Consider the following 14,317-nt stretch of genomic DNA (forward strand, 5'->3'; position numbering starts at 1 on the left):
TGTCCCAGGCTTAGAGGGGCACTGTTTGTTTTGAGACGGGTTAGACAACATTCATTGGGGTGAAGGAATGCGTAGAGAGACCTGGACTCGTTGCTCTCAGAAACTTTTAGTCTGTTTGCACAATGTACCTCGATCTAAGGCCTTCAGCAAGCATAGAAATCTGGAAGCTAACTTTGCATGTATATAAAATTATCAAGACTTCCTGAAAAGCAGTGGGTTTCCTGTCATTGGAAGCATGTGAGTACCTGATCTGCAACCTCTTTGTGGGAAGAGAACTCGAGCAAGGAAAACAGGCGACCCCAACTTCATATTCTGTGAGCAACTGGGAAGACGGACCTTTTAGCCAACGGAGATTCCCCAGTCTCTCCTCCCTGCTTCCTGGACCCTTCTTTTCCTGGCTTTCTCATTGTCCCAGGTGGAAGTCTGCTTAGCGGCAGCTCTTGGTCCTATGGGTCCCCCGAGGGTCAGGCACGTGTGGAATAGATAAGAATTCTCATTTCTTTCTCAGATATCTGAGTCATCCCCTAAGGAGGAGCTAAGCTCTGGTTCCTTGAAGACCCATTTCCAGGGCTCCAGGGCTTGATTCTGTCACCTACTAAGTATGTAACTGTGGGAAAGTCACTCACCCTCTTTGGGTCTAGCTGAGTTTAGGCGGTTTGGGGTCCGCCTTCATGTCTGTGGCTGCCTGGTGATGCCTGGGAGGATGAGCCTCAGGTTTGTGGTCCAGGGCCGTAATTAAGGTGCTCTAAGCCCTAGGGCTCTAGGTATTAGGGACCCCAAAGCTCCCCCTTAAATTATTGAATTATTGTAGGCAACCATCAAGAGGCACTAGTATATTTGGGCTCTCAAAAACAGTGACATGCAAGCAAGCTGGAATTAGAATGGCCACTATTCAGACAGATGGGCGGAAGGTGCCCACTTCTAAGCTTGCTGGGTACCATCTCCTTTGGGGGACCTAATCTTCCCTGCCAGGCCAGGGGCCTGGAAAACCATTTTCATTAAAGCTGGAGATATTTAACCTCAGGTTTATTAGCTTTGGTCTCTGAGTTCTTGGCTTCTGGCTGGAAGATTTGGTCCTAGACCTCCTGTTCTTTGGGCCTGAGCTAAAGGGAGAAGCTTAGGAAAGGAAGTCAATCAGAGATGCAATTCGGGAGAGGAAACTTTGCAAAACCCACTGGCTTCTCTCCCCACCCTACCCCCCCCCCAAATAGTCTTGGGGCTATATCTGTAATCCCAGTGCTCAGGAAGCTGAAGCAGAAAGATTGCCGTGAGTTTGAGGCTACTCTTGGCTAGAGAGAGTAAGATCTTGTTTCAAAACACAAACAAACAAACAAATAGTGAATAAAGTGTAATTGATAAAGGAAAAACGAAATTAAAGATGTCTTAGAGATAATTAATACGTCATAATCATAACATAATAATCCAAAACCAAACAAACAAAGGGCTGTACTTGCAGCTTAGTTGGAGGAGTGCTAGCCAAGCATGCACATAGCTTATGTTTGATCCCAGTCACCACCCCTGTAATCCTAGCCCTTGGCATGTGGAGGCAGGAGGATCAGGAATTCAAGATCTTTCCCAACTACGTATCTACTTTGAGGTCAGTGTGGTCTGCAAAAGACCCCCATCTCACAAAATAAACAACAGGCTAGAGAGATGGCCCAGTAGTTAAGAATGTGTCTTGCTCTTCCGAAGGACAGGAATTCAATTCCCAGAATCCACATCAGGTGGTTCATGGCCACCTGTAACTCCAGCTCCAGGTGATCCAACTTCTGGGCATCTGCACTTACAAGCACAGATGTATAAGAGACACAGCTACACATAATTACAAATAAAAATAAGGTCGGGCCACGGTGGCACATGCCTTTAATCCCAGCACTTGGAAGGCAGAGATAGGTGAACCTCTGAGTTCAAGGCCAGCCTGGTCTTGAGGAACATCTCTGAGTTCCGGGATGGCCAGTGCTACACAGAGAAACCCAACCTCAAAAACCAAACAAACAAAATATGTGTGTGTGTGTATGTGTGTGTGTGTGTGTGTGTGTGTAAATCTTAAAACAATAGCAACAAAAAGGCTTTGGAGTGCAAATGGCTTACACGGGAGGCAAGGACTGAAAGTCTGTGACTATGCCCCCTCCCAGAACAGGTTGCCTCCGGGTCAGTGCACCTGCCGCGCTGACCTCTTGTCCACCTGGAACTATTATTTCTGTAGTTGGTCCAGGGGCTGTACTGTGGAGCAGGGTATGGCTGGGACTGGGGTCTCAAGCGTGGATTGGATTTCTTTTCCAAACCGTACATTCCAGTTTCTAGTCCAGTTTGCTCCCAGGGCTCAGCTGGTCCATTGCCAGGGATTGGCAGCCCCCACCCCTCAGCTTCATGGATGAGCTACAGGAGGGAGGGCAGGCAGCATGGGTCAGGGATGGCTAGAGACTTGAGTGGGTTGATGCCAGTGGATGCCAATGCACTAAGGAGGCAGAATTGAACCCAAGGGTGGTGTCTGGGACTTGGGTTGTGTTGCCTGTGCCCAAGTTGCATGTTAACCATGGTTCCCAGGTGTCCTGGCACACAGCGTCACTCAGTAGCCAAAGTCCTTCAGTAACCAAGCCTTTTACAAGAGAGCTGTGTTAGTTCTTCAAGCTACAGGCCGGCCCAGCATAATCTTCTTCGGTCTCCCAAGCTTCCTGTTTTTGTCTAAGTAACTCATGGAGGCTGGGAGGGAACCAGAATGCACCCTCCCTCCGTTTCCTCCAGTTTTTGCTGAGATGAATGATCTTGCCAATCAGTCCCTTCCCGGTGACCTCAGGAGCTGTCTAGCACAGATGGCCCCCCGCCCCGCCATACAGGATTGAGGAAGTAATGAATCTTCTTTGGACAGAGCCTGTCAGCAGCCTGAGGCCTGGGAGATTGCTGGCAGAACTGGGGCAGAGAACTCTGGAGTCCTCATCCCCCTCCCTCTGCCACTGGGTTTGCGTTGACAGGGATATCAGCCTCATTACCCATTAAGGGGCATCTTCCCTGTGGTCCATTCTGGGTGCTGGACCTTCCGCCTTATCAGCTCCATCCAGCTGTTTAATCGCAGTATTAAGGAAGCTGCTGTTGCTGTGGAAACCAAGTGGATGACAGCAGGCGGGGCTGTGGGGCTGCCTCCCAGCTGGTGTTCTTCAGACAAGGAGTGGAAGAGGAGACTTACGGAGCCACCCTCTGTCCTGCCTGAGGGAGTTCAGGAAATGACCACAACTGACACTGTCCTTGCTGCCATTTACACTTTAGTATCTTAGGCTCCGGGCCCCTTTGGTTGTCAGGATGGTACCTTAGTGCCAGAGAAGGGGCATGGTGTTGTGGCTACTGAAGCCGGGTCTTGGGAGAACACATTAGTTTATTCATTCATGCATTTTGTTCAGCCAGTGTCTGCAGGTATGTGCCAGGCGCCCAGAAGTGATGGGCAGGCAGGTGGGAAGGCAAACTGGATGTTCGCCCTGAGAGCTGGAGGTCCTGCCTGGGTGCTTCTCTTTGAGAGAAGGACCGAAGTCATTTGGTTGAGTTGGGCAGGCTGCAAACTCCAGGCAGTGAGGTCCATCATGGTCAACTAAAGCTGTCCTCACGGAGCATATACTCTAGTAGGAAAAGGTAGAAAAGCCATAACTGAAAAATGATTCATCTGTAGATTATAAGGGCTATGGAGAAAATAGAGTGGGTGAGGTATGGTTGCAGGATTAAGAAGGGGGCTGTGGTGGGTCACAGTTCTAAGTAGGAAGTCAAGATGAACTCTTTTTTTTTTTTTTTTTAAATACGAGAGCCCCGTGCTCAGGTTAGTTGGGTGATTTAAAGATTCTGGTCCCTCCCAGCATGCCCAAGGCAGGGACGATTCCTGCCTGGCAAGCATCTATTGGTCAAAATGTTACATTTTAAGATGAACTTTCTTGAGACAGTATAATCTGAGCAAAGTCAGCACACAGTGAAGGCTCAGAGGCAAGCGAAGATGGAGCAGCTGAAGATGGCCAGCTCCCAGGCCAGGGTCCTAAGGAAGCCGGAGACAAGAAGGTCGGACAGGTTAGGAAGCTAGCAATGGTTCTGAGGGCTATGCGGTGTTTCCTGCTTTTTCCTTAACGCTGGTAAAAAGCAAAGCAGGGCAATGGGCATGGGTGTGTTGTCTGGCTTAGGTTTACAACAGGTTTTTCCTTGCTGTACTAGGAAAGAGATTGTAGGGACAAGTGGCTGAGCTAGAAGCGGGAAACCAGAGGGAAGGTTCTGGAAATAATCCAGGCAGGAGAGTAGAGGATGGAGAATAAGCCAGAGTCTAGAGAAATCAGAGTAAAGTAGGTAAGGTTTCCTGTCTAGGGATAAGGATGATCAAATATAGCATCTCCACAGAGTTCTGCTTAATCTTTGTGTGGATGTGAGGGGAGCTGTTTTTGTTTAAGGCGGGCTCTTGTTATGTAGCCTAGGAGAGGTTTGTAATGGAGCTAGGATAGTAGGCATGTCTCACTACACCTGAGTTCCCATCTGATCTTTTGGACAGAGTGGACAGGGTGGGCAGGGTTTGCTGATGGGTAAGAGTCAGGAAGTGAGACAAAGAGAGAAAGCTGGGTGGCACAGGAAGATTCTGTCCTGAAGGAAGGAGGAGGGAGGGAGGAGAGTTCGGGAGGGAGGGAAGAAGGCATTGCCAGTCACCAAAGTAGGCAGAGGGCAGAAAAAGAAGTCTCCCAGTTCCAGACCTGCGGTGTTTGGGCCCATAGATGTCCTAGCAATAGCTCTAGGAGAATAATCTGGGACACAGGAATGCACAGGTACCTGCTGTCTCCAAGGAGACTGTGTCCAATCAGAATACCCCCCCCACACACAAGGAGAGGAACCCAGATAGGACCTTCATGAGCTCAGAGCAACCATCCGGTCCTCGCTCCCCAAGGTTACGTGGTCATGGCTGTAGTGTCAGTGTTGATGTCATGAAGCACAATTCCCAACAGCTTGTTGTCCTGTCACCCACTCCCCGAAGTGTGACCAGGTGACGGCTAGGCGTCTTGCCATCCATCACTCCTGTGGGGAAGGTGGCTGTGGTCTGTCATTTCTTGCATCCAGAGCTCAGAGGATTGCAGGAACCAGCCACCGTTACATGACTGAAAGAACTGAGCAAAGTGCTATATATCTGTAATGAGGACACTTAGGAGGTGAAGGCAGCTACATAGTGAGTCCAAAGCCAGCCTAGGCTACGTAGCAGGTTCAAGGCTAGCCTGCCTTACCCAAGGACTAGCCTCAGACAAACAAACTGGTCGAGCTGTGCTACCTTGACAGTTTGGGTCCTCTGCTGGCCTTAAAAAGCCAAGCCAGTGGCTTATCCAAGCGTATTATGGAGCCATGCGCTCAACCCACATGCCCTTGTCACTTATTTAACAGCTTCCAGTCTGCTCCAGGGCACCTGGCCCTGTGCAGGAAGTTGGATGGGGGGGGTATGTAGGATAGGAAGAGAACAAGAGAAGGGCATGGGGTACCCGCAAAGGTCAGCAAGGCTCGGGGAAAAGGTTTCTTCTGGTACATGAGTTCAGGAAGAAAGGGCTGGGAGAAACTGTCACATGGCATCCCCAAAGCCAGGATATTTGCCCTGACTCTACAGTGTCAACTGTCCCGGAGGCTGTTTACAAAGCTGGGTGCTTGCTCTCCCCTCTGTAAACTGAACCCAACAACACCCCTGATCTATATCTTGGGAAGTTGTTCTGAGTTAACCACAGGATAGGAGCTCTTCCAGGGCAGTAATAAAAGGCTGGAAAAGCTTCAGGGCACTTGTTACCGGCATGTAGCTGGTTGCTGAGGCTACGCATGGCTTATCAAAGTCAGAGCACCATGGTGGCTTGTGGTGACATGTGCCCGTAACTCAGGTGCTCTGACAGCACGGGCAGGGTGGTCCAAAGTTCAAGGCCAACCCGAGAAACTTGGCAAGGCTCAAGATAAAAAATAAATAAATCAATCAAACACGAAGGTAAAGCCCAGTGACAGAGTGCTTGCCTTGCTTGTGTGAGATCCTGAGCTTCGTCTCTTGTGCCACCAAGATGGGGAGGGCTCATTCAATATGCAGGGTTTTTCTGGTGAGGGTGAGGGGCATGCCATGGTACCTGTGTGGAGGTCAGAGGACAAGTTCGAGAAGCTGGTTCCCTTTTCCACCATGTGTGTTTTGGGGAATAGAACTTAAGTTGTCAGGCTTGGCGGTATGTGCTTTTACTTGCTAAGCCATCTCCCCAATCCTCAATATGTGGTTTTGAAGGCTTCATCTATACTGAACTGAAAGAAGGTAACCATTTCATATTTACATAGGGCTATAACAAGAAGAGCATTTTCTTGCTCATAGCTAAGGAGATATCATGTATGGTGTGTGTGTGTGTGTGTGTGTGTATGTGTGCATGTGTGTGTGTTGGTCCTCATCTTCATCAACCCACTTTGTTTGCAGCAGCGTATGCCAGGCTAGCTGGCTCTCGGGATTGGAAGGATTCTGTCCCCACCTCCCATCCAGCCATGGGAACACCATGATTATAGATGTGGCTTCCGTTCCTCGCTTTCATGTGGATTCTGGGATTTGAACTCTGGTCTGCACACCTATGTGGCAAGTGCTTTATCAATTGAGCCATCTCCCCAGTCCCTCGTAGGTACCTTTTAAAAACCCATAAACTGGATTGGTGTCAGGGCACTTTGCTCAGCATGCTTGGCTCAGTCCCCAGGACCAGAAACAAAGACAAAAGTCACAGCTGGAACCCTAGAGGCTTAGTCTAGGATGTGTGGCCCAGATACTATGTGGCTCGGTGAGGGGAAGCCTGGAGATCGGTGGGGTGGGGTCTCAACCAAAGGTTCGTACCGTGGAACACGCAGGATTGAAGGCGGACCTTCCAGAAGAATATATCCCAACACTGTGTTGTCTGGAAAAGCCAGCCAGGTGCTGCACAGTTTCATTTATGGGAAGACCCAAGCGGGGTAGAATCATCCATTGCATGGGAGATCAGGATGGGTTCTCTGTGGTGGACAGTGGTGAGGAGGGCCCAGGGGCCTCTTCCTGACACCAATATTATATTTCTTGATAGGAATGATGTTTACACAGCTAAGTACACCTGTGTGGGGGAAGAATATGGAGGTTTTTATTTCAGAGATACATGTGCTTTTCTATAACAGTGTCATGCTTGAATTTTTAAAAATGCTTTTGAGATGGGGGTTGGCAGGAATGGTGGTACACACTCTTAATCCCAGCACTTGGGGGATTGGAGACAAAATTATCAGGAATTTAAGACCAGCCTGGGTTATAAGAGACCCTGCTTCAAAAAGAAAACAGAGAAAGAAAGTGGCAGGAGGGAAGGAAGGGAAGAGAAGAGAAAAGAAAAGCGAGCTGGGGCTAGACCACGTCTGCCTCCCCTCCCCCTTGCTCTCCCTAATCAGTCCTGGTGTTAGACCCAGCTCTGTGGTTGAAAAGGCAGGAGCTCAGCAGTGTGTGAGCATTTGGCTTATACAGTCTGAGTGAAGACTTAAAATGGGCCAGACATGGTGGTACATGGGTGTGATCCCTGCTCATGGGAGGCCGAGACCAGGAGGATCGTGAGTTGGAGGCCAGCCTGGACTACATAGTGAAACCTTGTCTCAAAACCCCTATATCTTGAACTATATAGCTCGGTGACAGAGCATTTGCTAACATGTACGAGCCCCTGGGTTTGGTTTCCTAATAAGGAAGAAAGGCAAGAAAGATGGGAGCCAGGGAGGAAGAGAACTATAAAGGACAGTTGAGCAGAGGCTGCTTCCTACGTAGGGATTTCAAATGTATGTGCCATAGCCCCAGTCTCCCGACAAACAAGCACATACACATGGCTTGAGGGAGATGCCTCCGGATGTGTGTCCTGGCTGCAGGCTGCCAGGCTGCTGTGTCTGCAGCACTGGACTGTCTCTAAAGCATCCTCCAAGACAAGAAGTGGAACTCCCAACAAGGGCCGATTCTGGATGAGAAAGGATGCTCAGCGGGGAAGAGGCAGCTCCTGAGCCTTCCTGGTACTACTCAGTGGGGATGCTGGGATTTGAAGAGGTGAAAGCAGAGACAAGAGGCACAGAGCAAGGCGCCCAAGTGGGAATCTCAGAGCAGGCTCAGGGTGGGGAGAAATGGCTGTAAGAGAGTGAAGGAAGTAGGAGAGGGAGGGGAATGTGGCAGGACCTGCCGGCCAGGGTGCACTGGGCTGTATAAATCGGGGAGGGGAGGGGCACTGCAGCTTTGCTTGCATGTGAAAGGGGAGAACACTGTATTTTAAGAAAGAACAGCATCGACCAGGGTGTTGGAGGGCAGAGCGACCCAGAGAGGATTAGGGAAAAGACACACTAAGGAAAGGGAAGCAGGTGTAGTGGTCTTTCCTAGACATGCAGGTGGAGAACCCAGGTCCCTAGGAAGTTCTGTAGATCATTCAAGGCCAGCTGAGGGGTTGTCTTTGTCTTCTAGGCAGTAGGGAGCCACTGAAGGTGTAGGAGGACTGTATCATATTATCATCCTTGTTAACACTCTCATTTCTTCAATATCCAAATACCTATATAAATATATATTATATATGTATTATGTATATCTTCCTTGCTCTTTCTGATACAGTGTCTTTTTATATAGTCCAGGCAGATCTTGACCTTCCTAGATAACCCACGCTAGCCCTGAACTCTTGGCAATCCTCCTGCCTTAGCCTTCTGAGTGCTAGAACTGCAGTTGTGCATTACTATGTCTGGCTTCAATTCTTAAAAAAAAAAAAAAAAAAAAAAAACTTAATAATATAATTTACCTTAAAAAATGTTAAAGATGTATTTATTTTATGTGTAATAGTGTTCTGACTGCATATATGTATGTGTACCGTGTGTGTGTGTGTGTGTGTGTGTGTGTGTGTGTGTGTGTGTGCCGGTTACCCTCAGAGGTCAGAAGAAAGGGCAGCAGAGTCTCAGAAGGTTGTGAGCCGCCATATGGGTGCTGGGAACTGAACCCCGGACCTCTCCAAGAACAGCAAGTGCTCTTAACCCCTGAGTTATCCGTCCAAGATCCTCATCTAAGTTGTTTAAACTACTTTTTCTGGGCACTTACTGTGTGTTTGGTATAATAAGTTAGATAAAAATGATCTACCTCAAGGCTATTTATTATATATTAACAAGAAGGATAGAATGGTGTTGTAATAAATGAATGAACGATACACCATGTGAGGGGGTAGGTGCAGCAGAGAAGGTGGAGGGGACTGGGAGTGTTTGTAGTCCCGTGAAGGTGGCAGGATTATGAAGGAGGCCATGGCGGGCCTCATTGAAAAGGAAAGACTTAAGCGCGTGAAGGAAGAGCAGTCTGGAAAGAGAGTGTGGTATGTGCAAGGACCTCAAGGCAGGAATGTGCCTCGCACGCGCTTATGAACAGCAAAAGAGGCCAGTGGCTGCCTCGCGGCAGGAGAAACAGTGCCAGCAGTCAGGTGGAAGGGTGGGACACTCACAGTCTACAGGGTATGCAGAATGGCGGTTTCTGGTTAGGCACTGGAGATAGCATTGGTGATAGAACAGCAATAGGCTAGAGGGATGAGCACGAACGGCCCTGGTGGAGGGTGAGCACAGATAGAGAAAGGCTGAGCCTGGACGCTCTCACACCAAGAGAAGGAGCAAGTGAAGAGACTATGAGGCATGGCTGTGAAGGAGGGGGAGGGCCAGCACCCATATCCTTGAGGTACCAAAGAGAAAAAGAGAGTAGAGCCTCTTGGCAGGCTTCCGGGAGATGCCAGAGGGCAAGTGGGAGGGACCAGGTGAGAGTGGCCAAGTAGGAGGTATTATTATCCCCGATCTAACGCTGAAGAAGCTCAGGTCCTGAGAGGCTGAGGCCTGAGATCACAGGCCTTAAAAGAGGTGAAAGCCAGACTCAGACACCTACCTATCCAGAGCTCTTCCCCCAAGGGTCCATTCCCGAGAGCCAGCCCGAGGTGGAAGCATGGCGGTAGTTCTGACAGAGACAGGCAGCACCAGTGGGGTTTGCTGTTCCTTTCAGGAAGTGAACAGGTTGGTGTAAATGGCGTTCAACATGAGGTGGCTGAGGACAGATGGGGGTGCCGTGTGAAAGGCAAGCAAAAGAGGCCACAGAGGTAGCACGGCGGCGTCTCAACCTGTGGGCCGAGAACCCTTAAGTGATCTGACACAGGGGTCACGTATCAGATATTTACATCATGATCCATAACAGTAGCAAAATTACAGGTAGGAGCTGGATGTGGTGGCACATGCCTTTCATCCCAGCACTCTGGAGGTAGAGGCAGGCGGATCTCTGCGAGTTCAAAGCCAGCCTGGTCTACAAAGTGAGCGCAGGATAGCCGAGGCTGTTGTTACACAGACAAACCCGGTCTGAAAAGGCAGATTGTTTTCTGCAATTGTGTGACATCTGGAATTCTGGGAACTTTTCATGGGGGATATAAATGCTAGTCCCAATAGGTGGTGGTGGTGGTCGTTCATTTAGGGAGGCTCCTTGCGATTTGTTAGTAGTCGTGTTCGAAGAAGAAACAAATTAAAGGAATTAGATGCAAGGATCTCTCTCTGTGTGTTCTCTTCTCTTCTCTCTTGTTCTTTCTCTCCTGTCTAGTGATAGGGGTGAAACTGGTGGGGGGGGAGGGGAATAAAGGGTGGGAAAAACAAGAACCCACAAAGTAGCAAAGACTGGCTACACCTCTCTCCTCGTCCTCCTCTTTTTCTTCTTTTACATGCGTGTGCAGGTCCACACACATGTGTTTATACATGCAAGCAAGAGGACAACCTAAAATGTCACTCCTCAGGCACTGTTCCTAAGGAGCCATGCCTTCGATAGCATCCACCTCTTTTGGGATAGGATCTCTTAGTGGCCTGAAGCTCACCTCCCGGCCCTGGCATCATAAGTGCAGGCTACCATACCTGGTTTAAAAGAGAAAAACAAAAAGCACTGAGCTTCCCCAGGCCCATGAAACTCTACCCCAAATCCACAGGGCATCCCTTCCAGCTTTCTTACCTCATTTGAAAGTACTGAAGCAGCCAAGCTTCCAGAATCACGCACGTTTGAGAGAAACTTCCAATTCCAGTAACAGAAAACAAATCTGCTACAAGAAAAGCAGGTTTATTGTGCATGCTTTAAGTCGCATAGAAATGAAATGATGCTTAGAAGGTAGGCGGCATTTCCTCAGCAGCAGTCGTCTCTAGGGATGGCATGGTAGGCGGTTCTCTCGTTATTTGTTTGTATTTGGGGAGCTTTTTGTAAAGAACATTTAATACTTGGCGAGAAGGGGGAAAGATGAGTATATCAGCGACCTCGGAGAAAACCATCTGAACGCAAAGCGTTTGTGAATGAATTTATTACCTTATCTTGTTCCAAGGAATATGGAGGTATAGATACAGTCCAAGGAAGAGCTGTAGAAAGAGGGTGACCAGAGGGGTTCAGAGCAGCCTGAGTCACCTGTGGTACCTAAAACAAAGAATTTCTGGGCCAGGCTCTGCTCATCCCTTTGCTCCTGTGAATCTCACATCAGTCAGTAAGGTAAGGGGCAGAGGATGTTAGTATGTGTGTTCACGCACTCACCCAGAGATTCAGGATTGATTGTTATCTCCATATATTTTATGTTTTATTACATCTATCCTTTTTCTTTTATTTTAAGGGGTGTGTGTGTGTGTGCAAGTGTCACAGTGCATATGTGAAGGTCAGAAAGCAACTTGCAGGAGGTTGGGCCTCTCCTTCCGGTGTAGATCTGGGGCTAGAACCCAGTTTGTACGTCTCGGTTGTTGGCTAGTGTCATTGCTGAGTCATCTTCCTGGTCCTCCACCTTTATTGTTTGGATTTGAAACAGAGTCTCTCGGGGAACCTGAGCATCATTAATTCCACTAGATTGACTGGCCAATGAGCTTTAGGAATCCACCTGTATCCCCTCCTCACCCCCTGCCACCACTACCACCCCAGCTCTGGGGTCACAAGTGTGGACCACCACGATGGGTTGGTTTAAAAAGAGAAACACACACACACACACACACACACACACACACACACACACACTCCTGGAATCCAAACTCAGGTCCCTATGCTTACACAATAAAGCCATCCACCTATTACAGCCACCCTACCTTAAAGACACCTGAATCTCTCTCCTTGCTTAGGAGAGGCCTGGACAGAAAGTTTTCTTCTGTTTTCCTTTGGAAGAATTAGCCTGGTAGAGGTGGAATGCAAAGAGTCATAGGTGACCTTGTAGAATTACAGAAATACAATGCCTTTATGGTGGCAATGGTTTCTGCTGGGTTATGCAACTGTCAAACTCACTGAATTGTACACTTTAAATGGGTGCAGTTTATACTGCACTTAAATTATCCCTCGGATAGGAAGATTATGAGGAAATGAGGCAGCCTCAGGCTCCCTAGGAGGTCAGGCCGGACCATCCCTGCTCACCTATCCACAGCCCCTTGCCCTCACCTTTCCTCTATCCCGTGCTGGTAGCTGCCTAATCCAGCCATCCCCCTTCGAGACAACTGTGCCTGCCGAAGGTTGTCACAATGCCAAATTGTTCTGTTTCTGTCCACAGGACTCCAACCTGTCTGTATATACCAATACTCCAGACCTCACACCCTGTTTCCAGAACTCCCTGTTGGCCTGGATCCCCTGCATTTATCTATGGGCCGCTTTGCCCTGTTACCTGTTCTATCTACGGCACCACAAGCTCGGCTACATCGTCCTCTCCCGATTGTCCAGGCTCAAGACGGTCAGGGACCCAGGGTTGTCCACTGGGTGGGTGGGTGGGGGGAACCTAAAGGATTCTGCTTTGAATGAACTCCTTGTCCCATACTGACAGCTAACCCAGAGTTCCTAGCCTTCCCCTGCCCCACAGTCCCGGGCCACAGAAACCCACCGACAGGGTCTGCAGCCCTTCCCTGTTTTCAAAGTTGTAGAAAGCTCAACGACAAAACATCCCATCACCCTGGAAGTTTCTGAGCGGGCCCAGGCAGGTCTGGTAGCTTATGATGGCTGCGTAATCAGGGTCCTCTCCCCGGCAGGGACTAGAGCTGCCATTAGGAATGGAGACTCCAACCTGTGTACTGTCCACAGGCCCTAGGTGTTCTGCTGTGGTGTATCTCATGGGTGGACCTCTTCTACTCCTTCCATGGCCTGATCCACGGCTCATCCCCTGCGCCGGTCTTCTTTATCACACCGTTGGTGGTGGGGATCACCATGGTTAGTGTGGGGCCCAGGAGGCTGTGTGGGAAGGTCGCTAGCGGGCTGCGGAGTATGCCGAGACAGTGGGCTTGGAGGAAGGGATAGGACATGCCTTCCGTGTCCTTCCCGCATAGCTGCTCGCCACACTGCTGATCCAGTATGAGCGGCTCCGGGGGGTGCAGTCTTCAGGGGTGCTCATCATCTTCTGGCTCCTGGGCGTTGCCTGCGCCATCATCCCCTTCCGCTCCAAGATCCTCTCCGCCGTGGCAGAGGTAAGGGGTCAGCCCCGTTCAGGGGCATGGCTTCAAGGCTCAAGGTTACTTCGGATTCTAGGCTTCTCCCCAATCCCAGGATTTCCTCTGTGCGGCACCTATCATGCTGCCCCTCCCCCTGCTACATCTCTTGTCACGGTGGCAGGAAGTGGGAGATCTGAGCAATGCAAGGAAATAGCTCAAAGACCCCACAGTGGTTAGATGCTCTTGGGTGTGCTGGTGTGTGTGGGGGAGGAGAAGACAGTTCTGTAACTGGCATCCCCGGGTTCAGTGTCTGTCGCAAACATACGTGCAGGGGCATGCATGAAGACATCCCCCCCATCGTGTGTTCTGTTTCTTCCCACCTGCTTCAGTCTGGCCTCTCTCTCTGATGGTGGGTAGGGTGGAACATGGACAGCCAGGTGGCCCCCATCTCCCTCTCTTGGGAGGACCCAGGCAAGGAAGGAGGCAGCTGTTGGGTTTTGGGGCCCAGCACAATAACCGGCTCAAGGCGAGTCCTCATCATGTCCCTGCCCCCCAACAACACATGCTTTTTCCCATACCTCCCTCACTCAGCATCCTCTGGGTGCTCCAAATGAGCCTGACGCCCCAGGGTGCCGGGCTGCAGGCCAGCCCTCCCAAAAGCCTCTGAGGTCCCTGTCCACTCTCCACCAGGGTAAGATCTCCGATCCCTTCCGCTTCACCACTTTCTACATCTACTTTGCCCTGCTGCTCAGTGCCCTCATCCTGTCCTGCTTCAAGGAGAAACCGCCTTTGTTCTCCCCAGTGGATGTGGACCCTGTGAGTTTGCCTTGGGAGGGTGTGCAGGGGCTTCACAGTTTGTACCTCAGCCCAAATGATACCAACAATCTCGTCTCGGGGCGGGGGATCACCTCCACAGCTGGTGAAC

The 14,317-nt window shown here is 49.9% G+C and overlaps 1 protein-coding gene across 5 annotated transcripts in view; it reads left to right on the forward strand.

Moving 5' to 3' along the window:
- Abcc3 (ATP binding cassette subfamily C member 3) overlaps window positions 1-14,317 on the forward strand; it is a 47,742-nt gene that overhangs the window by 3,540 nt on the left and 29,885 nt on the right. For 4 of the 5 annotated variants that reach the window (XR_009592832.1, XM_021643128.2, XM_060386943.1 and 1 more), the window contains exons 2-5: window positions 12,528-12,704; window positions 13,049-13,174; window positions 13,291-13,428; window positions 14,083-14,208. The exons of the other annotated variant lie outside the window; for it this stretch is intronic. Coding sequence is in view for 3 of the 4 variants with exons in the window: in XM_021643128.2 (XP_021498803.1) it covers window positions 12,528-12,704; window positions 13,049-13,174; window positions 13,291-13,428; window positions 14,083-14,208 (567 nt within the window). In the remaining variant the exon portion in view is untranslated. The remainder of the gene's footprint in view (window positions 1-12,527; window positions 12,705-13,048; window positions 13,175-13,290; window positions 13,429-14,082; window positions 14,209-14,317) is intronic. 5 annotated transcript variants of the gene reach the window in all.

Source organism: Meriones unguiculatus, chromosome 7, assembly GCF_030254825.1.
Source record: "Meriones unguiculatus strain TT.TT164.6M chromosome 7, Bangor_MerUng_6.1, whole genome shotgun sequence".
Lineage (NCBI taxonomy): Eukaryota > Metazoa > Chordata > Mammalia > Rodentia > Muridae > Meriones > Meriones unguiculatus.